Source organism: Eleginops maclovinus, chromosome 15, assembly GCF_036324505.1.
Source record: "Eleginops maclovinus isolate JMC-PN-2008 ecotype Puerto Natales chromosome 15, JC_Emac_rtc_rv5, whole genome shotgun sequence".
NCBI lineage: Eukaryota > Metazoa > Chordata > Actinopteri > Perciformes > Eleginopidae > Eleginops > Eleginops maclovinus.
The window spans coordinates 1,432,136-1,452,969 of NC_086363.1; the positions used below are offsets into that span (position 1 = coordinate 1,432,136).

At 39.4% G+C, this 20,834-nt stretch overlaps 3 protein-coding genes across 3 annotated transcripts; 2 read left to right on the forward strand and 1 right to left on the reverse strand.

Moving 5' to 3' along the window:
- Positions 1–499: 499 nt before the first annotated feature.
- LOC134877096 (protein CEBPZOS-like) lies at positions 500–3,040 on the forward strand. Its single transcript, XM_063902473.1, has 4 exons — positions 500–584; positions 1,579–1,702; positions 1,790–1,834; positions 2,353–3,040. The coding sequence occupies exons 2-4, from the start codon at positions 1,579–1,581 to the stop codon at positions 2,433–2,435; spliced, it is 252 nt and encodes an 83-aa protein (XP_063758543.1). The 5' UTR covers positions 500–584; the 3' UTR covers positions 2,436–3,040.
- Positions 2,170–11,320, reverse strand: cebpz (CCAAT enhancer binding protein zeta). Its single transcript, XM_063902472.1, is given in 18 exon segments — positions 2,170–2,632; positions 3,466–3,547; positions 3,632–3,693; positions 3,836–3,925; positions 4,016–4,045; positions 4,622–4,812; positions 5,285–5,345; positions 5,582–5,694; positions 6,082–6,148; positions 6,287–6,346; positions 6,490–6,592; positions 6,698–6,751; positions 6,988–7,076; positions 7,425–7,467; positions 7,470–7,592; positions 7,679–7,910; positions 8,450–9,945; positions 11,090–11,320. Coding segments are annotated over 18 exon segments (3,255 nt in total). The 5' UTR covers positions 11,294–11,320; the 3' UTR covers positions 2,170–2,477.
- A 521-nt stretch (positions 11,321–11,841) lies between these two features.
- ndufaf7 (NADH:ubiquinone oxidoreductase complex assembly factor 7) lies at positions 11,842–20,735 on the forward strand. The gene is given in 11 exon segments (XM_063901891.1): positions 11,842–12,079; positions 12,913–13,073; positions 13,203–13,283; positions 13,866–13,976; positions 14,926–15,139; positions 15,306–15,364; positions 15,456–15,569; positions 16,561–16,599; positions 16,601–16,705; positions 18,169–18,342; positions 18,465–20,735. Coding segments are annotated over 11 exon segments (1,377 nt in total). The 5' UTR covers positions 11,842–11,982; the 3' UTR covers positions 18,687–20,735.
- Positions 20,736–20,834: the final 99 nt, after the last annotated feature.

Here is a 20,834-nt window from a genome sequence, read left to right on the forward strand (position 1 = left end):
CTTTTTTCAGTTGATTTTTCAGGATGGAGGCTTGTTTTCTTATCCCACTAACCAAAAACTATCCCAGTATTTTAACTGTTAACTTTTCCCAGGTACATCTGTGTATCTCATTTCAGCAGCTGTGTTTTGTTCCTGGTTTTGTTGCACATGCATGTCACTTACTGGTAAGCTCCTGCAACTACAACCAAATAAAACCAATAATATTTATATACGTTTACCAATTTTGGGACAGAGTTACAGACTACTTAAATAAGTAATAGAATTGTGTACAATAAATCAGTTCTATATGCATTTTTTCGAGTTTTGAACTGAATGAATTGCTTTAAAAAACATAAATATACATATTTTAGTGGTTTAACTTTTTATTCCTGTAATTTTACATAGATAAGGCGATTATTATTACTATCCCAGTGTGCATTGGCTATTACAAATAATTATAATGTCAGCATTAAGACCACAAAGGAGATTGGACTTCTTTTATAAATCGCGCTTCTGTTGTTTATACCAACCGAGCTTCCGTACTTGGAAAGTAGCAGCAGTTAGCTTCTATTGCACAACTCAAGGACACCTGCCAACATTTCACGGTATTTTAACAACTTTTAAAGTATAATATAATATATTGAGACTTACAAAGTACTTCTCTCTGTGTCGAATCTGAATGTGATTTTATTTAAGAGTAATAGGACGTAAAAACGAGGTCAAAAGGGGTCATTTGGGTTCATTTATGAAGGCTATGAAACAAGCTAAAATTAGCTACAGGCTAGGAAGCTAGCTAGTGATGTCTTTGTTTATCATGTCGAGGTGAAAGTTATGATGGGAAATGGATGGAAGACTATTTCTCTATGCATGCATGGAAGTATATTTGATACTAGTTTAAGTCATTAGTAAAACCACAGAAACACCAGCAGCAAAATTAGCTTAAAGTATGTTTTGTTTGTAACATGTAACTTCCCTAGACGCTAAGGAGTTTTCGTCTGACCAAGACTAAAAGCAAATACAGTATTGTCATTATCTTCCCAAATGCAACAAATAGGATTAACAGTTAATAAAAGCAATGAAAGGGAGGCACTGGGGGATAATTATAATGTATAAATACAAGGCTGACCCCAGCTGTTAAAGTGAATTAAATGTGATTTAGAAAAAAGAAAGAGACCCAAACATTTGAAACCAAGTTAGAATTATTGCAAGTTAAAATACATGGCTAAATATTATAAATAATGCACGTAATTTGGGTGTTTGGTAGATAAAAAACATTTAATTTGTCTTATGTGGAAGATGGTTAAACTTCATTTACAAAATATTCCAGATTTTATTGGAACTAAGAGCTGTTTCTATTCTGTATTGTATTATATTTATGCTATCATAGTACTTAATATGCATGCTAGATGAAATACAGTTACTGATACTTTGGGTATTCTTGGCTCTTTTACTGTTGGTGTTACAATGTAAATGTTCCCCTCTGTGGGAGGAAACAAAGGACTCTGATTGTGTGACTGTTCTTATGAAGTGAGCACTTTTCTCTATTGATAGTCTTTTTTACCAGCCTCCACGTCATGTGTTTCTGTGTTTCCTCTCCAGATGTCTCCCAACCCAACGTCGCTGGCTCCTCTGGCTAAGAAGCTGATGAAGGGAGTGATCGTGGTGGAGCTGCTGGGCTTCTTCGGGGCGTACGGCCTCTTTCACAAGATGAACGACAGTCAAGGTAATCGCACGTAGACTACTTACTTAAACTGAAAGCTGTGTTGGGTTACTGGCTAAAAATAATCAGTTTTACTTCCCAAACTTACAGATTTCAGGAGCACCATGAACAGGAAGTTACCGTCCATTCTGGAAGGTGAGCGGTCAAAGATTTTGAGTTTTCAAACAGTTTAACACGTATTATGTGCTGTAATTTACTATACTATACTGGGACTTATTTTTGTTAATACCAATTGTTTTTCATACTAAATACTGTTCTAGGATTATTTGTTTTGCCATACTTTGACTTTTGTACAATTACTTTTTATCTTTAGATGGCATACTATACTAGTTCACCACCAGACACCAAATCAAATCCCTTGTTTGTGTAAACGTACCCAGTTCATGCTGTGCTATGACTTTCATTTCCAACCTACTACAGCTCGGTGGACAGGTGCAGCATATGATTGCCGCCTCATAGATGGAGAAAAGACAGATACCCATTTAAAAGTTTAATGAATCAGAACTGAAAATATGGGCTCTTTACTTTACAAAATAACTCGTATTCCTGTAGATGAACATGAAATCTGTTAAACAAACAAGGTCCTTTATCTTTACAAAAACACAAACAGGGCTGCTCCTCCGCTCGGTTAACGCTCCTCTGTTTCCTCCCAGTTTACTACCAGTCCAACGAGTGGGCGGGGGTCCACGGCGTCCGGGAGAAAGACCTCGCCGCCTGGTCGGTCGAACAGGACTGAACATGTCCCTCAATAAAAACCTCCACTATCACACGGCAGCTGCTACTTCTTCCTCTTCCCGAAGGTCTTCCCTCCCGCCCTGGGTCGCCCGAAAGCCTTCCTCTTGTTGAACATGGTCTTCTTCTTCCGCATCGTCTTGGCGTCGCGGCCCTGCATCCAGTCGTCTCGGTTAGCCTCCCACTTCAGCTGCTTCTGGCCTGGGGGAGACAGGAAGTCAGAACAGACAGGAAACTCAACGTCTCTGGTTTTATAGATCAAGTGTGACTAAGATCTAATATTTATGCACATGTTTAAAGTAGGGATGCACCAATGAATCATTTTTCTGCTGATGTTTTATTTTTAACTTTTCCACTTTTGTGCCAGGAAAACATCGACTGTTTTTCAAGCCTACATCAGAATCTGTTTTAATGCCAAGTGGGTTTACATAAGAAGAATTTGCTTTGGTATAAGGGGTGCATTCAGAGACCCATAAGAATAAGTAACATAAATAAAGTCTAATAAAATAGGACAAGACACTCTACTTATGTGGAGCGTTATGCTAATTTACAAAGGAGGGCGCATGGAGCAGAAATGTGCACTAAAGCTATGATAAACTACCTTTGAATGAGCACAAACTCTCTTTACGTTGCTCTACTTTAAGCTTTTTATTGAGGAGATTTGAAGTCCCAACACAGTGGTTCTTGTTCCCTGTCATTCTATTTTTACCTGGCATTTTTAATATTTAATTGCATCAAATGACCTTCTTCTGTGTCAGACTGAAGTCCAGATCATTTATAAAATGTTGAAAGCTGACTGATCTGTTTCTCTGTGGAGAAGTTAATAAATCTGGCTGGCATCCAGCTCAGTGGATAAAAAAAGACCCTCATATCGTCCTTTTTCCTGTTGCTATGTTATAGAGAATCATTGTCATATATGCAGTTGCACTGTTCAATTCAATCCCTGAGTATTTAGAAACTACATAAGGAATAAACGAGTTAAAGTTAGAGCTCTCCTGGTGACGTTAGAGCTGGTTTCTCTCAGGTGTTCTTACCTGCTTTGTCGGTGTTGGCCATCGCGTTGAGCCCGATGTTGTCGAACTTGGAGCCGGTGTTCTCGTCCAGCAGGGAGCCAAACTGGGAAAAGGATCGAGTCATTAAAACGCATATTTAATTTAATAAAATGAGTCTTTTCATTTATATGCAACACAACAAACGAACCTCTTCTGCAGACGCAAACATGGCTGTGTCTTTCCTTCCCTTCTTCTTCCCTTGCTTCGGACCTGAAAGGAGTAAAAAATGACCTTAGATTTTAATAAAAGCATCTTGAACATCAGATTCAAAAACAAAAGCAGGTGAATTCACGTCCACTGAAGGTAAGATATATTTAGCATTAATCAGTATATTCAATCTGAGTTAACTAACCTAAAGAGAAGTCGGGCTCCTCGGAGGATTTCCTCTTCCCCTTCTTGGTGCGAGGGGTGATGTCAGGAACTTCCATCTCATCGTCTGAAACTGCAGAGAGGAAGACCGTCTCATTATTCATTCAGAAATGTAAGACTGGTAAGGCAGCTGTGACAGATGTGTTTGTAGGGTTGTACTCACCACCGAATGGATCATCCTCCAGCTCTGGAACTGAAGAGAAGACAAAGAAGCAAACACATAAATAAGAATGGAAGATTTTTAATTTATGTGTTTGTAGTTTTTATTAAATACTATTGAGTGTTTTTCACATTTTCTGGCAGCAAACTACACTAAGATGGTTTTTGTGCCGCACACTATACTATATTTTATTATGACATCATCATACTACACTGACCTTTTTTCTCTCAAAATGTACAATATACTTTAATACGTCCCTTTTTTCAACTCTTATGAAATACTTTACTGATTTTATTTTGAAATGTTAGACATACTACGCTGATTTATCATCCCTCCTTTTTTTCGACACATGACCTTTATTTTCAAAGAAGGCTTTTTGTAATTTCCGACATACTTTGACATTCTTTTGATATTTTTAAACACTAAACTCATTTTTCAGAGATTTGACAAACTAAACTCCGTCCTTTTCTTAAATGTTCTCAAAAAAAATTACAAACTTAACCTTTTTTTTTATCTCAATTTCTTGACATTCTATTCTCTGACTCTTTAATCACATTTTCTCGCACCCAGAAATGGAATTCACATCCCCTACCAGACATGTTGCCTCACCTTCTTCATCATCCTCGTCTTCCTCCCCGTCGGGATCCATAAACATGCCCCCCTCTTCCTCCAGCTCGTCTCCGAAGTCTTCCTCGTCCATGCTGCCCAGAGACACCTCCTCATCGTCCAGGTCCACGTCCGACTCGTCCGAGTCCGACGCCTCCCCTTCCTTCTTCTTCTTCTTCTTAGCCTTCACATTACTGATCAGAGAGGGGAAACATTAACTCAGTCCCTCAAATTAAACACAGCAGAGAAGTGATCACACACTTTATTTCTTAATGTTTGCCTTTTTAGTTATCTGCTATTATACATCTGTTAAAGGCTAACTAAACTTGTGTGTGTGTGTGTGTGTGTGTGTGTGTGTGTGTGTGTGTGTGTGTGTGTGTGTGTGTGTGTGTGTGTGTGTGTGTGTGTGTGTGTGTGTGTGTGTGTGTGTGTGTTGTAATGGGGTATGTTTATAAGATATAGCATTAAAAAATAGAATCAAAAATAAATAAGAAATAAATGATTGAAATAATTGGGGTTTCTGTGGTTGAGGTAAAAAGCATTCCAGCTTCAGATCATAAATACTAACGGCACCTTAAAGCGCTAATCCTGCAGTACTGTGCATGTTGATAAAAATAGATGTAGGTCAGTTGACTGATTAATATTAATGAATGATAAAGTGCTCACCCTGCAAAGTCCAGATCATCGTCGGCCATGTCCGTGAAGTACGAGTCTGGCTCGCAGGAGTCTGTTCAAACAAAAAAATAACTAGACTCAAATATACACACAAAAGATTAAATACATAAAGAGTTCCTGAAAAAAAACACATTTAAATATATTAAATAAAAAGTTGGATCAGTACAAAAAACTGAATCATTTTCAGCTTCATATCTTTCTTTAATGAAGTTGTTCTTAAATATTTGAATTAAAAACATTACTCTATTTGTAATGCGATACATAGATATATATAGTGTTTGGTCTCACCGAGCATTTTCTCAAACTCCTCGTCGTCCACGTCCTCCACGCTCTCGTTGTCTCCGTCTCCTCGAGGCCGGCGGACCTTCAGCTGCTTCTCCTGATGACGCTTCCTGAAGAAGCTGCGGAACAAAAACAAAATAAATACGTCAAAAATACGGTTAAATACTCTGACTAAAACTCAATGCGGGAGAGGGAGAGATTATTGAGGGTTCTTTTATTTTAGAGTTTATTGTCATTTTTATTTATCCCTTTAGATGCGAGTTCATTCTTTATTTTTACGCTTTTGTTTCGGTGTTTTAAAAGTGAAATAAACTGTTTAATAAATGAAAAACCTGCATGAGGTTCAGCTTAGATCTTAATGATTCTTATGAGATAATATGCATTTTTATTGGCAGCTTTTATCCATTTATTTATGTTATACTTATAGAATTAGGACACTGTTCAGCTGAATGCAGTTAGAGAAATAAAAGCTTCAATAATTTGGTTAGAAGTTGTTCCTAACTCACCGGTGGAAGAAGATCTGATCGACGGGGATCAGACTCTCGTCTTTAGTCAGGAACTCCTCACAGTTCACTGTCAGAGGAAAAGGAGAACAGGTTCATTTAAATACAAAACTAAATGAACTACAGACAACTGCTGATGTGATAAACAACACATTTACGCAACACACACATCCAAGAACAAGAAGAAAATGGTGTTTCTGAAACTCACCTGGTACAGATTTGAGAGGGAACCTCTGTCTGGGCGTCAGCGCCGAAGAGTCTGTGTGTTCTGAGAAATACAAAATATACAAATCGGGTTAATTCTGACCATAAACTATTTAAATAATGAGTTTGTCTGCTTCGATGCTTTTTAATCTGCATGTGTGTTGTGCTTTTTAAGGATAGAAACTCAAGTAGAGTGTGTTTCATTACGTTTTCCCTTCATCTGTTTTGGGTTTCTGAAGACGAAGCGATCGAGGAACCGGGTCAGAGTGAAGTCCTGCAGAGGATCCCCGGAGTACAGGATGGACCCGCCCTGAGGAAACAACGGCGAAATGATTTAGAAAGGAAATACTTATTCACAAGAGAGGAAGAGGAAGAAGATCTAAATGTGAACAGATGTAGACTTTAAGTGTTTTACCTCCAGGATGGTTTTTGCAAACAGCGACACTGAGGGGTGGAAGTGAGCGGCGAGCTGCAGAGAGACGAAGAGAGGAGCGTTCAAGAAAAGGAAGGTTTAGATGCGTTTAAAAACAAAAAAAGGAGGAAATCTCTGCTGACAGATTCAGAAACCACTTGAGAAGCTGTATGACCTTTGCACCTAATTAAGCCACAAGGAGTCACCCTAAAACCAACGGTCATTTTAAAGCCACACATCGCTGTTCAATATTTAAACGGTTAAAGGATGCAGTTCCTTTAACCGTTCCTCACCCTCTGCAGCTCCCACAGCGTTGTGTGGTCGGCGCCGCAGAACAACGGGTTTCTGTGCAGCGGGTCATAGCTCTGCTGCCTCTTTCCTCCTGCAGACATAAATCAATATTAAAGAAGAACACGCATCCAAGAAACCACAGCCCAAATATAGAATTTTAGAATTTGGACTTCTTTGTTGACTTCCAACAACACAGTGACATCACTATGGAACTATTGGCTAGCGCTCCAACACATTATAGGATAAGGGGCGGGGCATCTTAAAGTGGGTTGACAAATCACAACAGAGCCGGCCAGCTAACCAAACAGAGCAGACTGGGCTCTGGTTTCAGACAGAGGGTGAAAAGCATGATAGGGCCCCTTTAAAGAAATGCTACTGAACAAACAACAACAACAACAACAACAACAACAACAACAACCTAATCCTAAATCTTACACACCTTCCAGGTTCTGGTGATGTACCCATGATGCACTGGGCTTTGCCTCCTGTGGCTTTGCCTCCTGTGGCTCTGCACTCGCTCTTCCTCCTGTTTGTCTGCGTCCACAAAGCGCTCCTCTTCATCTTCATCCTCCTCAGCGAGGTCTTTGAACGCCTCCTCCTCGCCGTCCTGAGGGAACACAAAGATGAACAGTCAGTAAAGCGGACGAACCGGAGACGCTGACCTGACGTCTGAGTGTTTAGTCGTCCTCTCACCCCGTCCTCCAGCAGCAGGATCTTCAGCGCCGGCTTGCTCTTCATCACTTCGGACACGAGGAAGAGCGCCCCGCAGGCGAAAGAGGCGCTCTGCTCGGCACTGACCTGCAGCAGCCGCTTAACGAAGGCTTTGACCCGGCGGAGCACGATGTCCGCCTTCAGGGATTTATAGAGGAGGTTCAGGAACATGCTGTGACGAGAGGAGGAGGAGAGGCCGGGGTCCATCAGCTTCCTGAGGAGGAGGAGGAGGAGGAGGAGGAGGAAGGAGAAGGAAGAGGAGGAAGAAGAAGAGGAAAAGGAATCAGGAGAGGAGGAAGAGGAGTCAAACATTATTCATTTCATCTGTTCTGTCGTTCTTATTCTTCGATATATTGAGTTTTTGTAAACAGAGGAAAGAAACTGAATAAAACAGACTAAATATCAGCAGCTCTGGTTATAAAATGTCTGTTTTTAGAACTTATTCTTACATTTAATATTCATTTATTTACATTTCTGCAATCATTTAACCCCTGATGTTAGCCTTCATGATTGAATGATGACTTCACATTAAAGTGCTTTTATCACCTTTTAGTTAGTTTTCATTAACGCACGCTCGACACAGCATCCTATGCTCTGATTGGTCAGTCTATATTCAAGGGGGCGGGACTTACCACTTAAGGCTTTATACTTGCAGGTTTGTTGCTGTTTGAGTGTATTTAATGCTCCATTGCACTCATTGTAAGTAGCTTGGGACGAAAGCATCAGCTAAATGAAATGTGAGGTCATGTTTACCTGTACAGAGCGACGTAGTAGCGGTCTGAGATGCTCTGCTGCGAGTCCATCACCTGGAAGAGCAGCATGAGCGCCTGCACGGCTGTGTTGAACTTCACCAGGTGTACGACTTTGAACAGCGTGTCCAGCTGCTCCTTCACCTTCTCGTCCCCGGTGCCGGCGTAGGGATACGCCCGGTTCACGCCCGACAGCAGGACGCTCAGCATCTTGGACTCGATGTCCTTCTTCTTCACGCAGGCGCGGAAGAAGGAGAAGTAGATGGTGATGAGCTTGGCGGCGAGGTCGGACTCGTCGTGGCTGAGCATCACCTGGCTGAGGAAGCATACGGCGTAGTACTGCGCCTTGGGGCTGATGTTGGGCCGGAACATGAGGCGCTCCACCTCGCAGCTCACCACCGCCTTCATGTTGGGGTGTTTGTGCAGCAGCGACTCCAGCAGGTAGGACGCCTTCGCCGCCGTCTTGTACTCGGGGTCGCCCAGCTTGTTGACGACCTGCATCAGCAGCGCCCGCTCCTGCTCCGGCCGGCTGCACAACATCTCGTGCGCCGTCGCCAGTGCCTTCGCTTTGGTGGCCGCCACCGTGTCGTGAGCCACAGTGTCCAGCGCTGCCACAAACTCTGCCACGTGGTGCCTCAGGTGGTGCTCAAAGTACCAGAGGATGAGGCGGCGGTCGCGGGCATCCCGGTTGCCGCTCGCCTTCTCCTCCAGCTGGTCGAACGGGTGCTCGGCGAAGGCTCGGAGCTTCCTGTTCTCCGGCAGCAGGTCGGAGAGCAGCAGCTCCCGCAGAGTGTCCAGCGCCATCAGGCCCATCCGCCGGCTGCCCTTCTTCTTCACCATGGCCACCAGGTTCTCCACGTGCTCCAGCGTGTGCACTGGCGCATCCTGGATCAGCACCGTCATGGCTGCCATCCTGTCCGCCAGCACGCCGGAGGACACGACCGTCTTCATCCAGTTGGAGTTGGCTCCTTTCTGCAGGTTCTTCTTGCTCTTGTAGAGCGCCACGTCCGCCTCATACAGCTGCACGGCCAGCGCCTTGTACTGGGAGACCAGCGACGGATCCTGCGGGGACGCCGAGCCCTCGGTGGTGTACTCCAGGTCGAACCACTTCCCCCCGGGTTTGATGAGCAGGATTTTCCTCGGCTGGAATTCAAACACATTCACGTTCTGCTTCTTTTTCTTGGGTTCTTTAACCTTCTTCTCTTTCTGTATGGGTTCCACTTTTGGCAGCGCGCTGGATGTTTGTTCCTCCGCAGCAACCTCCTTCTCTTTGGCCTTTTTACTCTCTTTAATATCTACACTCTCTTTAATCTCCGTCTCTTCAGCAACTTCCTCCGGCTCGTCGGGGATGACCTGCAGTCCTTCGATAGATCGGATGCCGAGTTTGGCGATGAACTTCTCGAGCTCGCCCTCCTCCAGGTCGTCGATCGCTCCTTTCTTTCCTCCGTCCACCAGCTCGTTGTCGTTGTCATTCAGGCCGGCGAGCAGGATGTAGTCAGCCTACAGACGAACAAGAGAAGAAGAAAAGTCATAAATATATATAATATAAATAAGTAATGACTTCAGCGTAGTGTCTGGATACTTTAAAAATCACTTCATAAATAGTGTAAAGTAACTAAGTAGATTTACTGAAGCACTGAACTTAAGTACAATTTTGAGATACTTGTACTTTACTTAAGTATTTCCATTTTATGCTACTGTGTACTTCTAATCCACTACAGTTCAGAGGTAAACAGTGTACTTTCACTCCACTACATTTATTTAATCCCTTTAGTTGCTAGGCAGATCTGGATTAATGATGGTAAATATAATCTCCCTTAAATCAGACTGTAGTTCACCTGCAGTAAATCCAGCAGCTACCCTGCAGTATACAAAGCCATTCAAACTAGCTGCACCTTTACCAGCTCTGAGAACACTTTAATGATCAATCATTATAAAACATATCAGAGATATTATTCTGAAATGGACCAATCAGACAATGACTACTTTTACTGTCGCTACTTTAAGTACATTTAGAGGAGAGTACTTTCTACTTTCACTGGAGGAACATTTAGAATACTTTTACTGTGACAGAGTATTCCTACACTCTGGTACTTCTACTTTACTCTAGTACAAGATCTGAGTACTTCTACTTTACTCAAGTACAAGACCTGAGTACTTCTACTTTACTCAAGTACAAGACCTAAGTACTTCTACTTTACTCAAGTACAAGACCTGAGTACTTCTACTTTACTCAAGTACAAGACCTGAGTACTTCTACTTTACTCAAGTACAAGATCTGAGTACTTATACTTTACTCAAGTAAAAGACCTGAGTACTTCTACTTTACTCAAGTACAAGACCTGAGTACTTCTACTTTACTCAAGTACAAGATCTGAGTACTTCTACTTTACTCAAGTACAAGATCTGAGTACTTCTGCTTTTACTCAACAGTACTTATTCCACCTCTGATGTATGTAACTAATGCTGTCAGTGCAGAGAAACGTACACTTTTCCCCCTGAGATGTAGGGTATGAGTATAAAGAAGCAGAAAACAATAATACTATATTAAAATGGTGCTTCAGTAAGGTTAAATTACCTCCGTAAATGGTATTTTAACAACTGTTATTTACAACATATTACGGATTTCTCCTGGTAAACTCACCTGTGTTCCTCCCAGCCGGAGAACCTCGTCCAGGTTAAACTCTTCTTCCTCTCCTTTCTTCCCCTTGTCTTTACCTCCCCCCTCCGCGGGACCTTCCTCCTCCTCCCCACCGCTGTTTTCGTCCTCCATGTCGTCTTTAGCCGGCTGAAAGGACACCTTATAGCCCCCTTTGGATTTCTTACGGTGCTTGTTTTTCGGCGCCATGCTTGCTTGCTACAGCATGAGGAGAACGTGACCCGGATGTGGAAGGTGACGTCATGGGAGTGTTTCCGGAATGTTTCCGTTTTATTTTTATTAATTCAATTAGAATAAAATCACTGATTTTTATGTGAGTTTTTCTGGTGTATTAGAACAACTGTTCAGTTGAAAAACAAAATAATGCTAATAATAATTCCCGAGTGGTTTCTCACACCTTACGTCACCACCGTTCGTCCAATCAGGGAGTTTGTCCTTCGCTTACAGTCAAGCGTGATTTCATGGTTCAGACAATGCTGGGAAATTGTCTTTCAAAATAAAGTTGTAAACGCAAAAGAGGGTATTCAGTTTCTTTTTTAACTTATATTATTAAAGTTGCATCACATTTTATGTAGTATTATACAACATATGTTATTTGAGAAACACATGACTGTCTTAAAAGACGAAGAAAGAGGATAGTTTTCTTTATTTCTTTTACTAATTATTTTATTGTGAAATGTAAGCCGGATGTCCTTTATTTCAATGACGTTTACTTCGTCAGTTAGCATTTTGCTGTTTTGAAGGACTTCGTAGCTTTTAGCTGCTCCGTAGACATGTGGTTTAAATTGCAATATAATAACACAGTTCAAGTTTAATAATGCCACCATGGCAGCTGTAATTCAACACATATTGTAAGATAGTTTCCTGGTTGTGTTAATATGATCATTAACAGCAGGATGAGGGCTTGTTTTGGTGGTAAAACTCAGCAGTTGATCAGCAGAGTCTTCAGGCATCCTGTCCATCCTTCAGCAGCAGGTGAGTGCAGTGGGCTGACCATCTATTCTAACACGATTTAATTCAGTTTATTGCACACAGATTACTGTTATGGGGACTGGTGTGCACAACTTTTGAATCTTTTGCAATTACATTCATGATAGTGCAATGGTTGTATATGCAATATTGTACATTTACACCAGAGCATTAATAACATGTATTCTTGTGCAATAATAATGTATGTATACGAAATGCAGTAATACATTAATACCAGTGCATTATTTACATGTATTCTAGAGTAACAATTATATTCATAGTAATGCATTAATTAAAATGTATACCAGTGCATTAACAACATTTATTCTTGTGCAATAATCAATGCAAATGAATAAAATGTGAACAACTCCAATAATAACATTTATATTCTTATATTAAATGCATTAATATTAGCACCAAAATATGTATTATTATTATTGTTATTATTATTATTATTATTATTATTGTTATTATTATTATTATTATTATTATTATTATTATTATTATTATTGTTATTGTTATTATTATTATTGTTATTATTATTATTATTATTGTTATTATTATTATTATTATTGTTATTATATTGTATTTTAATTTCATTTTTAATTATCTTATATTATTATGTGTGAAGTTGTGTATTCATAAATGTGGATTTAAAAATGTAGAAATATAATATGTTGTATTTATGTATGTTGTAAATAAATAAAATAGATAGAAAAATTGAAAATGATCAAATAAATAATTAGAAATATATTCAGAAATAATAATAACCCTTGTTTAATAAACTGCTGGATTTCTCATTGTAGAAAAATACATATCTCACATGTTTTTGTCAACAGTGCGATGGCGAGTGGCTCAGAGCAGACTCCTCTGCAGCCCCCCAGCAGGTGAATCAAAGCCCAGCCCCTCCATGCTGCAACACCTGACCTTCAAAATAAAAGCCACAGGTCCCATCACAGTGGCGGAGTACATGAGAGAGGTGCTCACAAACCCAGTGACGGTGAGGGACAATCAGTCATCCTGAAATCTGTCTCAGCCGGACTGCAGATCCTGGATCAGTCGAAGAAATCAGCCTGTTTGATGTTTACATGCTTTTATTGTGAAAAATACGGTCATACTTTTATTTCAGGGTTATTATGTGAGGAACAACATGCTGGGACCTGACGGAGATTTCATCACATCACCAGAAATCAGCCAGATTTTTGGGGAGGTGAGGCTGAAAAAATCCCCCTTTAAAGGAAATAAAAGTCTGTTGTGTTTCTCCCTTTATTTTACAGGAAATGTAATGTTTTATTGGCCTTTATAGGACATTATATTCTCATACTTTAACCCAACCAAGCTCAACTATAGCTACTTTTCTAATCAAATATAGCTATAGATGCAGTTGTTTGAGCTCAAATGAAGAAGTTAAACATTGTGTTTACTTCACTACTATTAGCTCTATATTATATATATCTATATTATATCAGACAGTTCTTAAATATCAGCTAAAATATATCAGTTTCAACATAAAAAGCCTGGAAAATCTAAACTTAAATGAATGTTTTCATAGTTTGAAGCTTGAACATTTATTTAAACTTTGAGGAAAGTAATAAACTATTCAGTTCAATTAATAATAGTTTATAACAACTTTCTTTTACATCAGGTTCAGATGTATTTGTTAATTGATCAGTCATTTAATTTCGAACCTCATATCCATAAAAAAGCAAAACAGTTTTAGCCTTAATTTTGTGTATTTTATGGATCTGCATCCTGAAAATGTACCAATAATGTTGATTGGTGTGTTTTCCAGCTGCTGGGTGTGTGGATCGTCAGCGAGTGGATGGGAGCCGGTCGACCCAAACATCTGCAGCTGGTCGAACTCGGACCGGGAAAAGGGTCACTGGCCAGCGACATCCTCAGAGTACGAGCTTTATTTACTTTTGTAATTTAATGTAAAACAATATAAAAGATTTCGGAAACTCCTGATATTTATTTGCCTCCAACCAAGTAATAATTTGGCAAATTACAAATGTGATAAAACGGATAATGGTGTTCATTAATGACCTTTTAAAGGTGCTTGTAATTGGATTTTTGACTCTTTTATCCTCTGATACAAGACGTTAAGTTAAGCTAAGCTAAGCTAATCAGAGGGGTGTTGTGTCCTCTCGTCTAATTCTTTAAAATCAATCATTTATGATTGTTTAATTAGAAGTTTATTTACAGTACTTGTTGATATGAAGAAACCCTCTTTGCTCCCAACAGAGGGGGCTATAACCCTGTGCGTGTGTGTGTGTGTGTGTGTGTGTGTGTGTGTGTGTGTGTTCTTGTGTATGTACATTAGTGAGGACAGTGAAATGAGCTGTCTAACCTTAAAGTGGAAAACTATATTTACTAAGGTTTGAGATTTAAGAACCAGATTTAGGTTAGAGTCAGTGAGGATCTTCTATAGATCCAAATGTGGTTATAAGTGTGTGTGAGAGAGGGCCTATGCTCCTGTTGATTGGTTATGTACTTTCAGTCAAATTGAAATATGGAATATTCACATTTTTTAATATCGGATAAATAAACAATTCGATTAGTGATATGGAGTTCTCTGAAAAAGAAAAGGTGGATGGGAAATATTATTTAATAAAACATGTTAGAAATGATATTATTTATCAAGTCTTTTAAAAATTGTAAAAACCTTTAAGACATAAAAATAAAACAACTATAAAAAACAAAATGTGGACTTTTGATAAATAAAGGTCTTTGTTTAAGATCAAATAATATGTGGATAAATAATGAATTGAGGTAAAAACATCCAGCTTCGTGTTTAAGCATCCTCATGTGTTCACCTGTGCAGTGCTGATCTACTCCCTGTTCCTCTGCAGGTGTTCAGCCAGTTAAAGTCTGTGCTGGATGGAGCCTCGGTGTCGCTCCACCTGGTGGAGGTGAGTCCGGCTCTGAGTCGGGTTCAGGCTCAGACTCTGACGGGGGGGAACAGCGTGGAGGCGAGCAGCGAGGACGAGCCGGTGTACCGCCGCGGGGAGACGAGCGCCGGGCTGCCGGTGTTCTGGTACCGCCGACTGGAGGACGTTCCTGCAGGTACAGAACTGATGGTACCTGGGAAATGTGAGAGAGAGACATTTAAATAAAAAGGTTATTTGTGAGGAAAATAAAGTAAAAAAGGATTGGAAAAGTCACATTTTTGATCCTATAAGAGGTGTCTGTATCCGCAGGTTAATAATCTCAGTGGTTCTTCTCCTCTCAGGATTCAGCATCTTTATCGCTCACGAGTTCTTCGACGCTCTGCCCATCCACAAATTTCAGGTTTGATTTAAAGCCTCTGAAACTCTTCAGGTTATTACTGGTCTCTTTAAACGAGTACTTGTTAGTTTTAACTTGTTCTGTCTTTGATTAGAGGACGCAGAAAGGCTGGAGGGAGATCATGGTGGACATCGACCCGGAGAAGCAGAACCGGCTGAGGTTCGTCGTGTATCCGTCTCCGACGCCCGCCTCGACCGCGCTCGTGCAGGTGAGACACGGGAATATAAACAAAGTGATTGAAGAGGGGGTTCCCTGTCCTGTAGTGTATTATATAGGGTTTTTTGTGCATGTCAATGGTCTGCAAAGGCTACTGTCCCAGAGTCCCGGAACACGGTGAAATCACTATGAGCTGCTATGAGCAGAAGATGTCCTCTTTGACTGAACTTGAAACGCCTGTAAGCTGGATAACTGTACGGTGCAGAGCGAGGACGTCTTTAATCCTTGAATCTCTGTGGAGAGGAACTCCTGGGATAGACTCTCAGATGTTAATTTATAGCCTCCGTCTGCTTTTTACTGCCCACATTTAAGACATCTAACCATCTGATTTGCCTCTCTGGCTCCCTGCAGACGCTTTGAACTTCCTGCCAGAGGCCTGACGTCGGGTTCAGCCTCCTCAGAACACAGACCGTGAAACCATAGAGCGTGGATTTAAAGGATTTCCCTATGTTTTAAAAGTTAAACTCTGCCGTTTCTAGATCCAAAGTGTGTCCCATTGTGACTTTGAAAGATTATCTTAGATTTCAAGCAATCTGGTTTAACTCACTGGGATGTCAGCAGGATCTCATTAATGGTTACTAATGCTAGTAATATGACAAAAAAGATGAGCGTCAGAACTCCTAACGCTCAAGATGGCGGGTTATATTTGTTTAACCAACAGTCTAAAGCAAGAAGGGTCTTTAACAGTGAGTGCCTGGAGACAGTGACGGAGTATTTTCTGCAAAATCCTGAAAAACCCCAACAAACATTATAAAATATGTGTCCTTGCTGCGGATTCTTACAGCTTTGTCTAATCTTAAAGACTTTAAGTGAAACATTAGGTTTGGACGATAATTAACATTTCTATTAGCAGAATCAGAAACTGTGATGACTGTAATGGTTATGAAGCTGCCTCGTGGATAATTGCATGTATGTATAACATAGTTGCAGATAAACTACAGACTTTACTTTATAATTGTTTTCTCTTATTGTTTTCCTTGCAGCCCGACGAGCGGAGGGCTCACGTGGAGGTGTGTGCGGAGGGGGGGGGTCCTGGTGCAGCAGCTGTCCCGGAGGATCGTGGAAGACGGAGGCGCCGCGCTCATCGCCGACTACGGACACGATGGAACGAAGACGGACACGTTCAGAGTGAGAGGAGGACTCATTTTAAATATTCATTGCTGTTTAAAGGACTGTTGGTACGAGCAAATAATAAATAAATACATTTGCAGAATAAATATCACTTTGAGGTTAAACAACGCACATAGAGCTCGTTCAGTTATGTGAAGCTGCTTTAATCACGTAGCATTAGGATCGCACTAAACTATAAGATCTGGTTTTTAGCATTCATATAAATATAAGCCTCAATAGAACACTTTATATATTGTAATGTACATATAGGACATATTTATTGTTGTTGGTATTTAGGTACAATGTGCATCTCTGTGTATTTAAATATTTGATTTTGTTTAATTCTATTTTTTATTTTCATTAAATTAATTTTATTCTATTTTTTGGAATAACATTTTCTCCCCAGGATAAATATAGTATTTAATCACAGTATATAATAATAACAACAATAACAACAACAATAACAACAACAACAATAATAACAACAACAACAATAATAACAATAATAACAACAACAACAATAATAACAACAACAATAATAACAACAATAATAACAACAACAACAATAATAATAATAACAACAATATTAATGATAATAATAACAACAACAATAACAACAATAACAATAATAACAACAACAACAATAATAACAATAATAACAACAACAACAATAATAACAACAACAATAATAACAACAATAATAACAATAACAACAATAATAACAACAACAACAATAATAATAATAACAACAATATTAATGATAATAATAACAACAATAATAATAACAACAATAATAACAATAACAACAATAATAATAACAATAATAATAACAACAACAATAATAATGATAACAATAACAACAATAATAATAACAATAATAATAATAACAATAATAATAACAATAACAACAATAATAACAACAATAATAACAACAATAATAACAACAACAACAATAATAATAACAACAATATTAATGATAATAATAACAACAATAATAATAACAACAACAATAATAATAACAACAATATTAATGATAATAATAACAACAATAATAATAACAACAACAACAATAATAACAATAATAACAACAACAACAATAATAACAACAACAACAATAATAACAACAATAATAACAATAACAACAATAATAACAACAACAACAATAATAATAACAACAATATTAATGATAATAATAACAACAATAATAATAACAACAACAACAATAATAATAACAATAATAATAACAACAACAATAATAATGATAACAATAACAACAATAATAATAACAATAATAATAATAACAATAATAATAACAACAATAATAATAACAACAACAACAATAATAACAATAACAATAATAACAACAATAACAACAATAATAATAACAACAATAATAACAATAATAATAACAACAACAATAATAACAATAACAATAACAACAACAACAATAATAATGTATGTGATGGTTTCATCCTCCTCAGGGTTTTAAAGGCCACCGGCTGCACGACGTCCTCTCCTCCCCCGGCTCGGCCGACCTCACGGCTGACGTGGATTTCAGTTTCCTGCGGAAGATGGTGGGGGGGGGCGCGGCCTGCCTGGGTCCCGTGACTCAGAGGATGTTCCTGAAAAACATGGGCATCGACTCCCGCATGCAGGTCAGTGTGAGAGACGCTAAAGACCTAGCTTCCATCGCTATGGGAGATGTACTGACACAAGGGCGGCTCAGACTGGGAAACAATACACCTGAAATCTCCTCTCTGGTTCTGGTTCTCCACAGGTACTGCTGAGGAACTGCAGCGACGTGTCCACCCGGCAGCAGCTGATCAGCAGCTACGACATGCTGACCAACCCGGAGAAGATGGGCGAGCGCTTCCTGTTCTTCAGCCTGCTGCACCACAGCCGGCTCGCCAAACCCAAGAGAACAGAGGGCCTGAAGCTGGAGAAGAAGAGCCCGGCGCCGCTGCCTGTGGCCGGGTTCACCGAGCTCAGCTTCTCCTGAGAAACCCATCCACAGAGGAGAGGTTTACAAGCTCAGGACGGACTTTACGGGACATTTCAGAAGATCATGTTCAGGGACTCTGTTTGTCCCGCTGACATGGATATAAAGTATTTATAACGCCTCCATTGGACTCCTTTATTTACGTCCAGATCATAGTGACATCTCTTTGTAACACTCTCGCTCCTATTGCCAACGCTCCAACACTTCGTACGTGATAGGCTAAGGGGCGGGAGTGTTCCTATAGGACCACCGGCATACTGAAACCCATCCCAAACCACAAAGATAATATAATATTTATACTGTACGTAAAACCGTGAGTATACATTTGGTTTGGAGGTTTAAAGTAAGATTAAGTTTAAATACTAAAGCTAAGGTCCTTCAAAATACTAAGGGGTGGAAGAAGAACCTGGATCCTTAACTTTAGTAGAAGTACAAATACTATGTTGTTAAAATACTAAAGTCCTGAATATTCCAAGAGTTCCATTCAGAAATAAGAGACACACAAAACAAAACTACTTCAAATCTTCATTTATTTATATTTCTTTCAACGCATTTTGGAAAACTGGGTTGAGTTCCAGTTGTGCCAGAGACACAAAAATATATCGACAGAAGAAAAGAAGCATGTAAAAACATAGACATCAAGTTAGAGCACAAAGTAAACAACAAATGTGAGAAATAAGAAACATTTAAACATTAATATGAAACAACAAAGGTGAAGCCTGAAATAAAATGTAAATAAACAACAAGTTATAAACAGAGACAATTCAAAACCACTCTTAACCCCTCAGATTGAAGAACAGCTGGGATTTACACTCTCATCTTCTGTGTGCAGAAATATGAAATTGAAACGTTCCTCAATCTGTTGGATATGCTCAATAAAAAATAGCCAGCTTTAAATATCGCTGCCTCGTGTAACCCTCAGGTACTCTAGAGTTCCTGAGGTCTACACGTTGTTTTTAAAAGCTTCTGTTTTTCTTTTAGCTTCTCTGTCTATACGTTTCCAGTCTTTGGCACAACTGTAACTTAACCCCGTTTGCCAAGATGTCTAAATCTGTTGAAAGAAAGTATAAATGATGAATGGAACTCACCTTCTGGAAATAAAATATAGAAATATAGATTTATGCTCCAGAGCAGAGTATGTGTTGAATAGAGACAGAATATTAGTTTGAGATGAACTAATATCTATGCCTTTAATTATTGTGTTGCTTTGGTGTGGGAGTTAAGGGATTGGGGGTTGAGGAGTCGGGTTCAGGACTCAGCCTAAACAGTATCTTTTTGATGACCCGTGCTTTCAGTTTCCCTCCAGTAATACAACCACAATGCTATTTGTGTTCAAAACAATCTATGTAATGCAAACTGCGGCAGGTAGGGCTGCACCTACACTTCCAAACACATTGTGAGAGCTTGTGAATTTCTCAGAGCTAACTCTCAAGAGAATGCAATCATTTAATTGCCGAGAAGCAATTTGTTTTCAGTTTACCACTGCTGTCCTGGTGTCAATGGGGAGGTCATTCCACCAATCAGGAGCCATAGCAAACAGGTGTGTTTCTGAGGGTTACCTGGGTCCGACTCGCAAAGATGGAGCAGCAAGCCGATTGGCTGAGGGGGGGGGGGGCAGGTTTAATGAGTTTGATTTGGGCATATGAAAGAATTAGAGGATTTTACTATTAAAATACCTCCAATTGAACATGTTCAAAACGTTTATCCCCTTGTAAGTGCCGCCACAGTTTGGATTGTGCCTTTAAATCTTTAGTTTGGGATAAAACACAATTCAAACAACATTCATCAAATGATCTGGCTCAGTTTATAAAAGTTTAGTGTAAAAAGCACATAAATGACAACTGCAGTGTTGTAAAGTAGTCCCATGTTGTAAATAATCCTCATTTATAATACGTGCATACTTAATGTTCCAATGGTACACTGAAATGATAAATGCTCCTTAAAATCAGACTTAAATTTGGGATCGAACAAACTGTAATCGCCATTTGAGCAACTTTTATCACCGTTTCTGAGTTGATGGTATAAAAGTGTTCTTTAGTCATCTTTAAATGTTTGTGATCTTTAAATGTTTTTATATAAAACTTTAGCAGGTGAACAAATCTGCTTCAACTCCAAAAGATGGTCCTTAAAATCCTAATTTAAGGACAT

Bases quoted from the DNA above. Each gene is read 5' to 3' on its own strand.
- LOC134877096 (XM_063902473.1), top strand. From the start codon at position 1,579: ATGTCTCCCAACCCAACGTCGCTGGCTCCTCTGGCTAAGAAGCTGATG. The intron at 1,703-1,789 runs GTAATCGCACGT...CCAAACTTACAG, and splicing joins CAAGATGAACGACAGTCAAG to ATTTCAGGAGCACCATGAAC. The intron at 1,835-2,352 runs GTGAGCGGTCAA...GTTTCCTCCCAG, and splicing joins GTTACCGTCCATTCTGGAAG to TTTACTACCAGTCCAACGAG.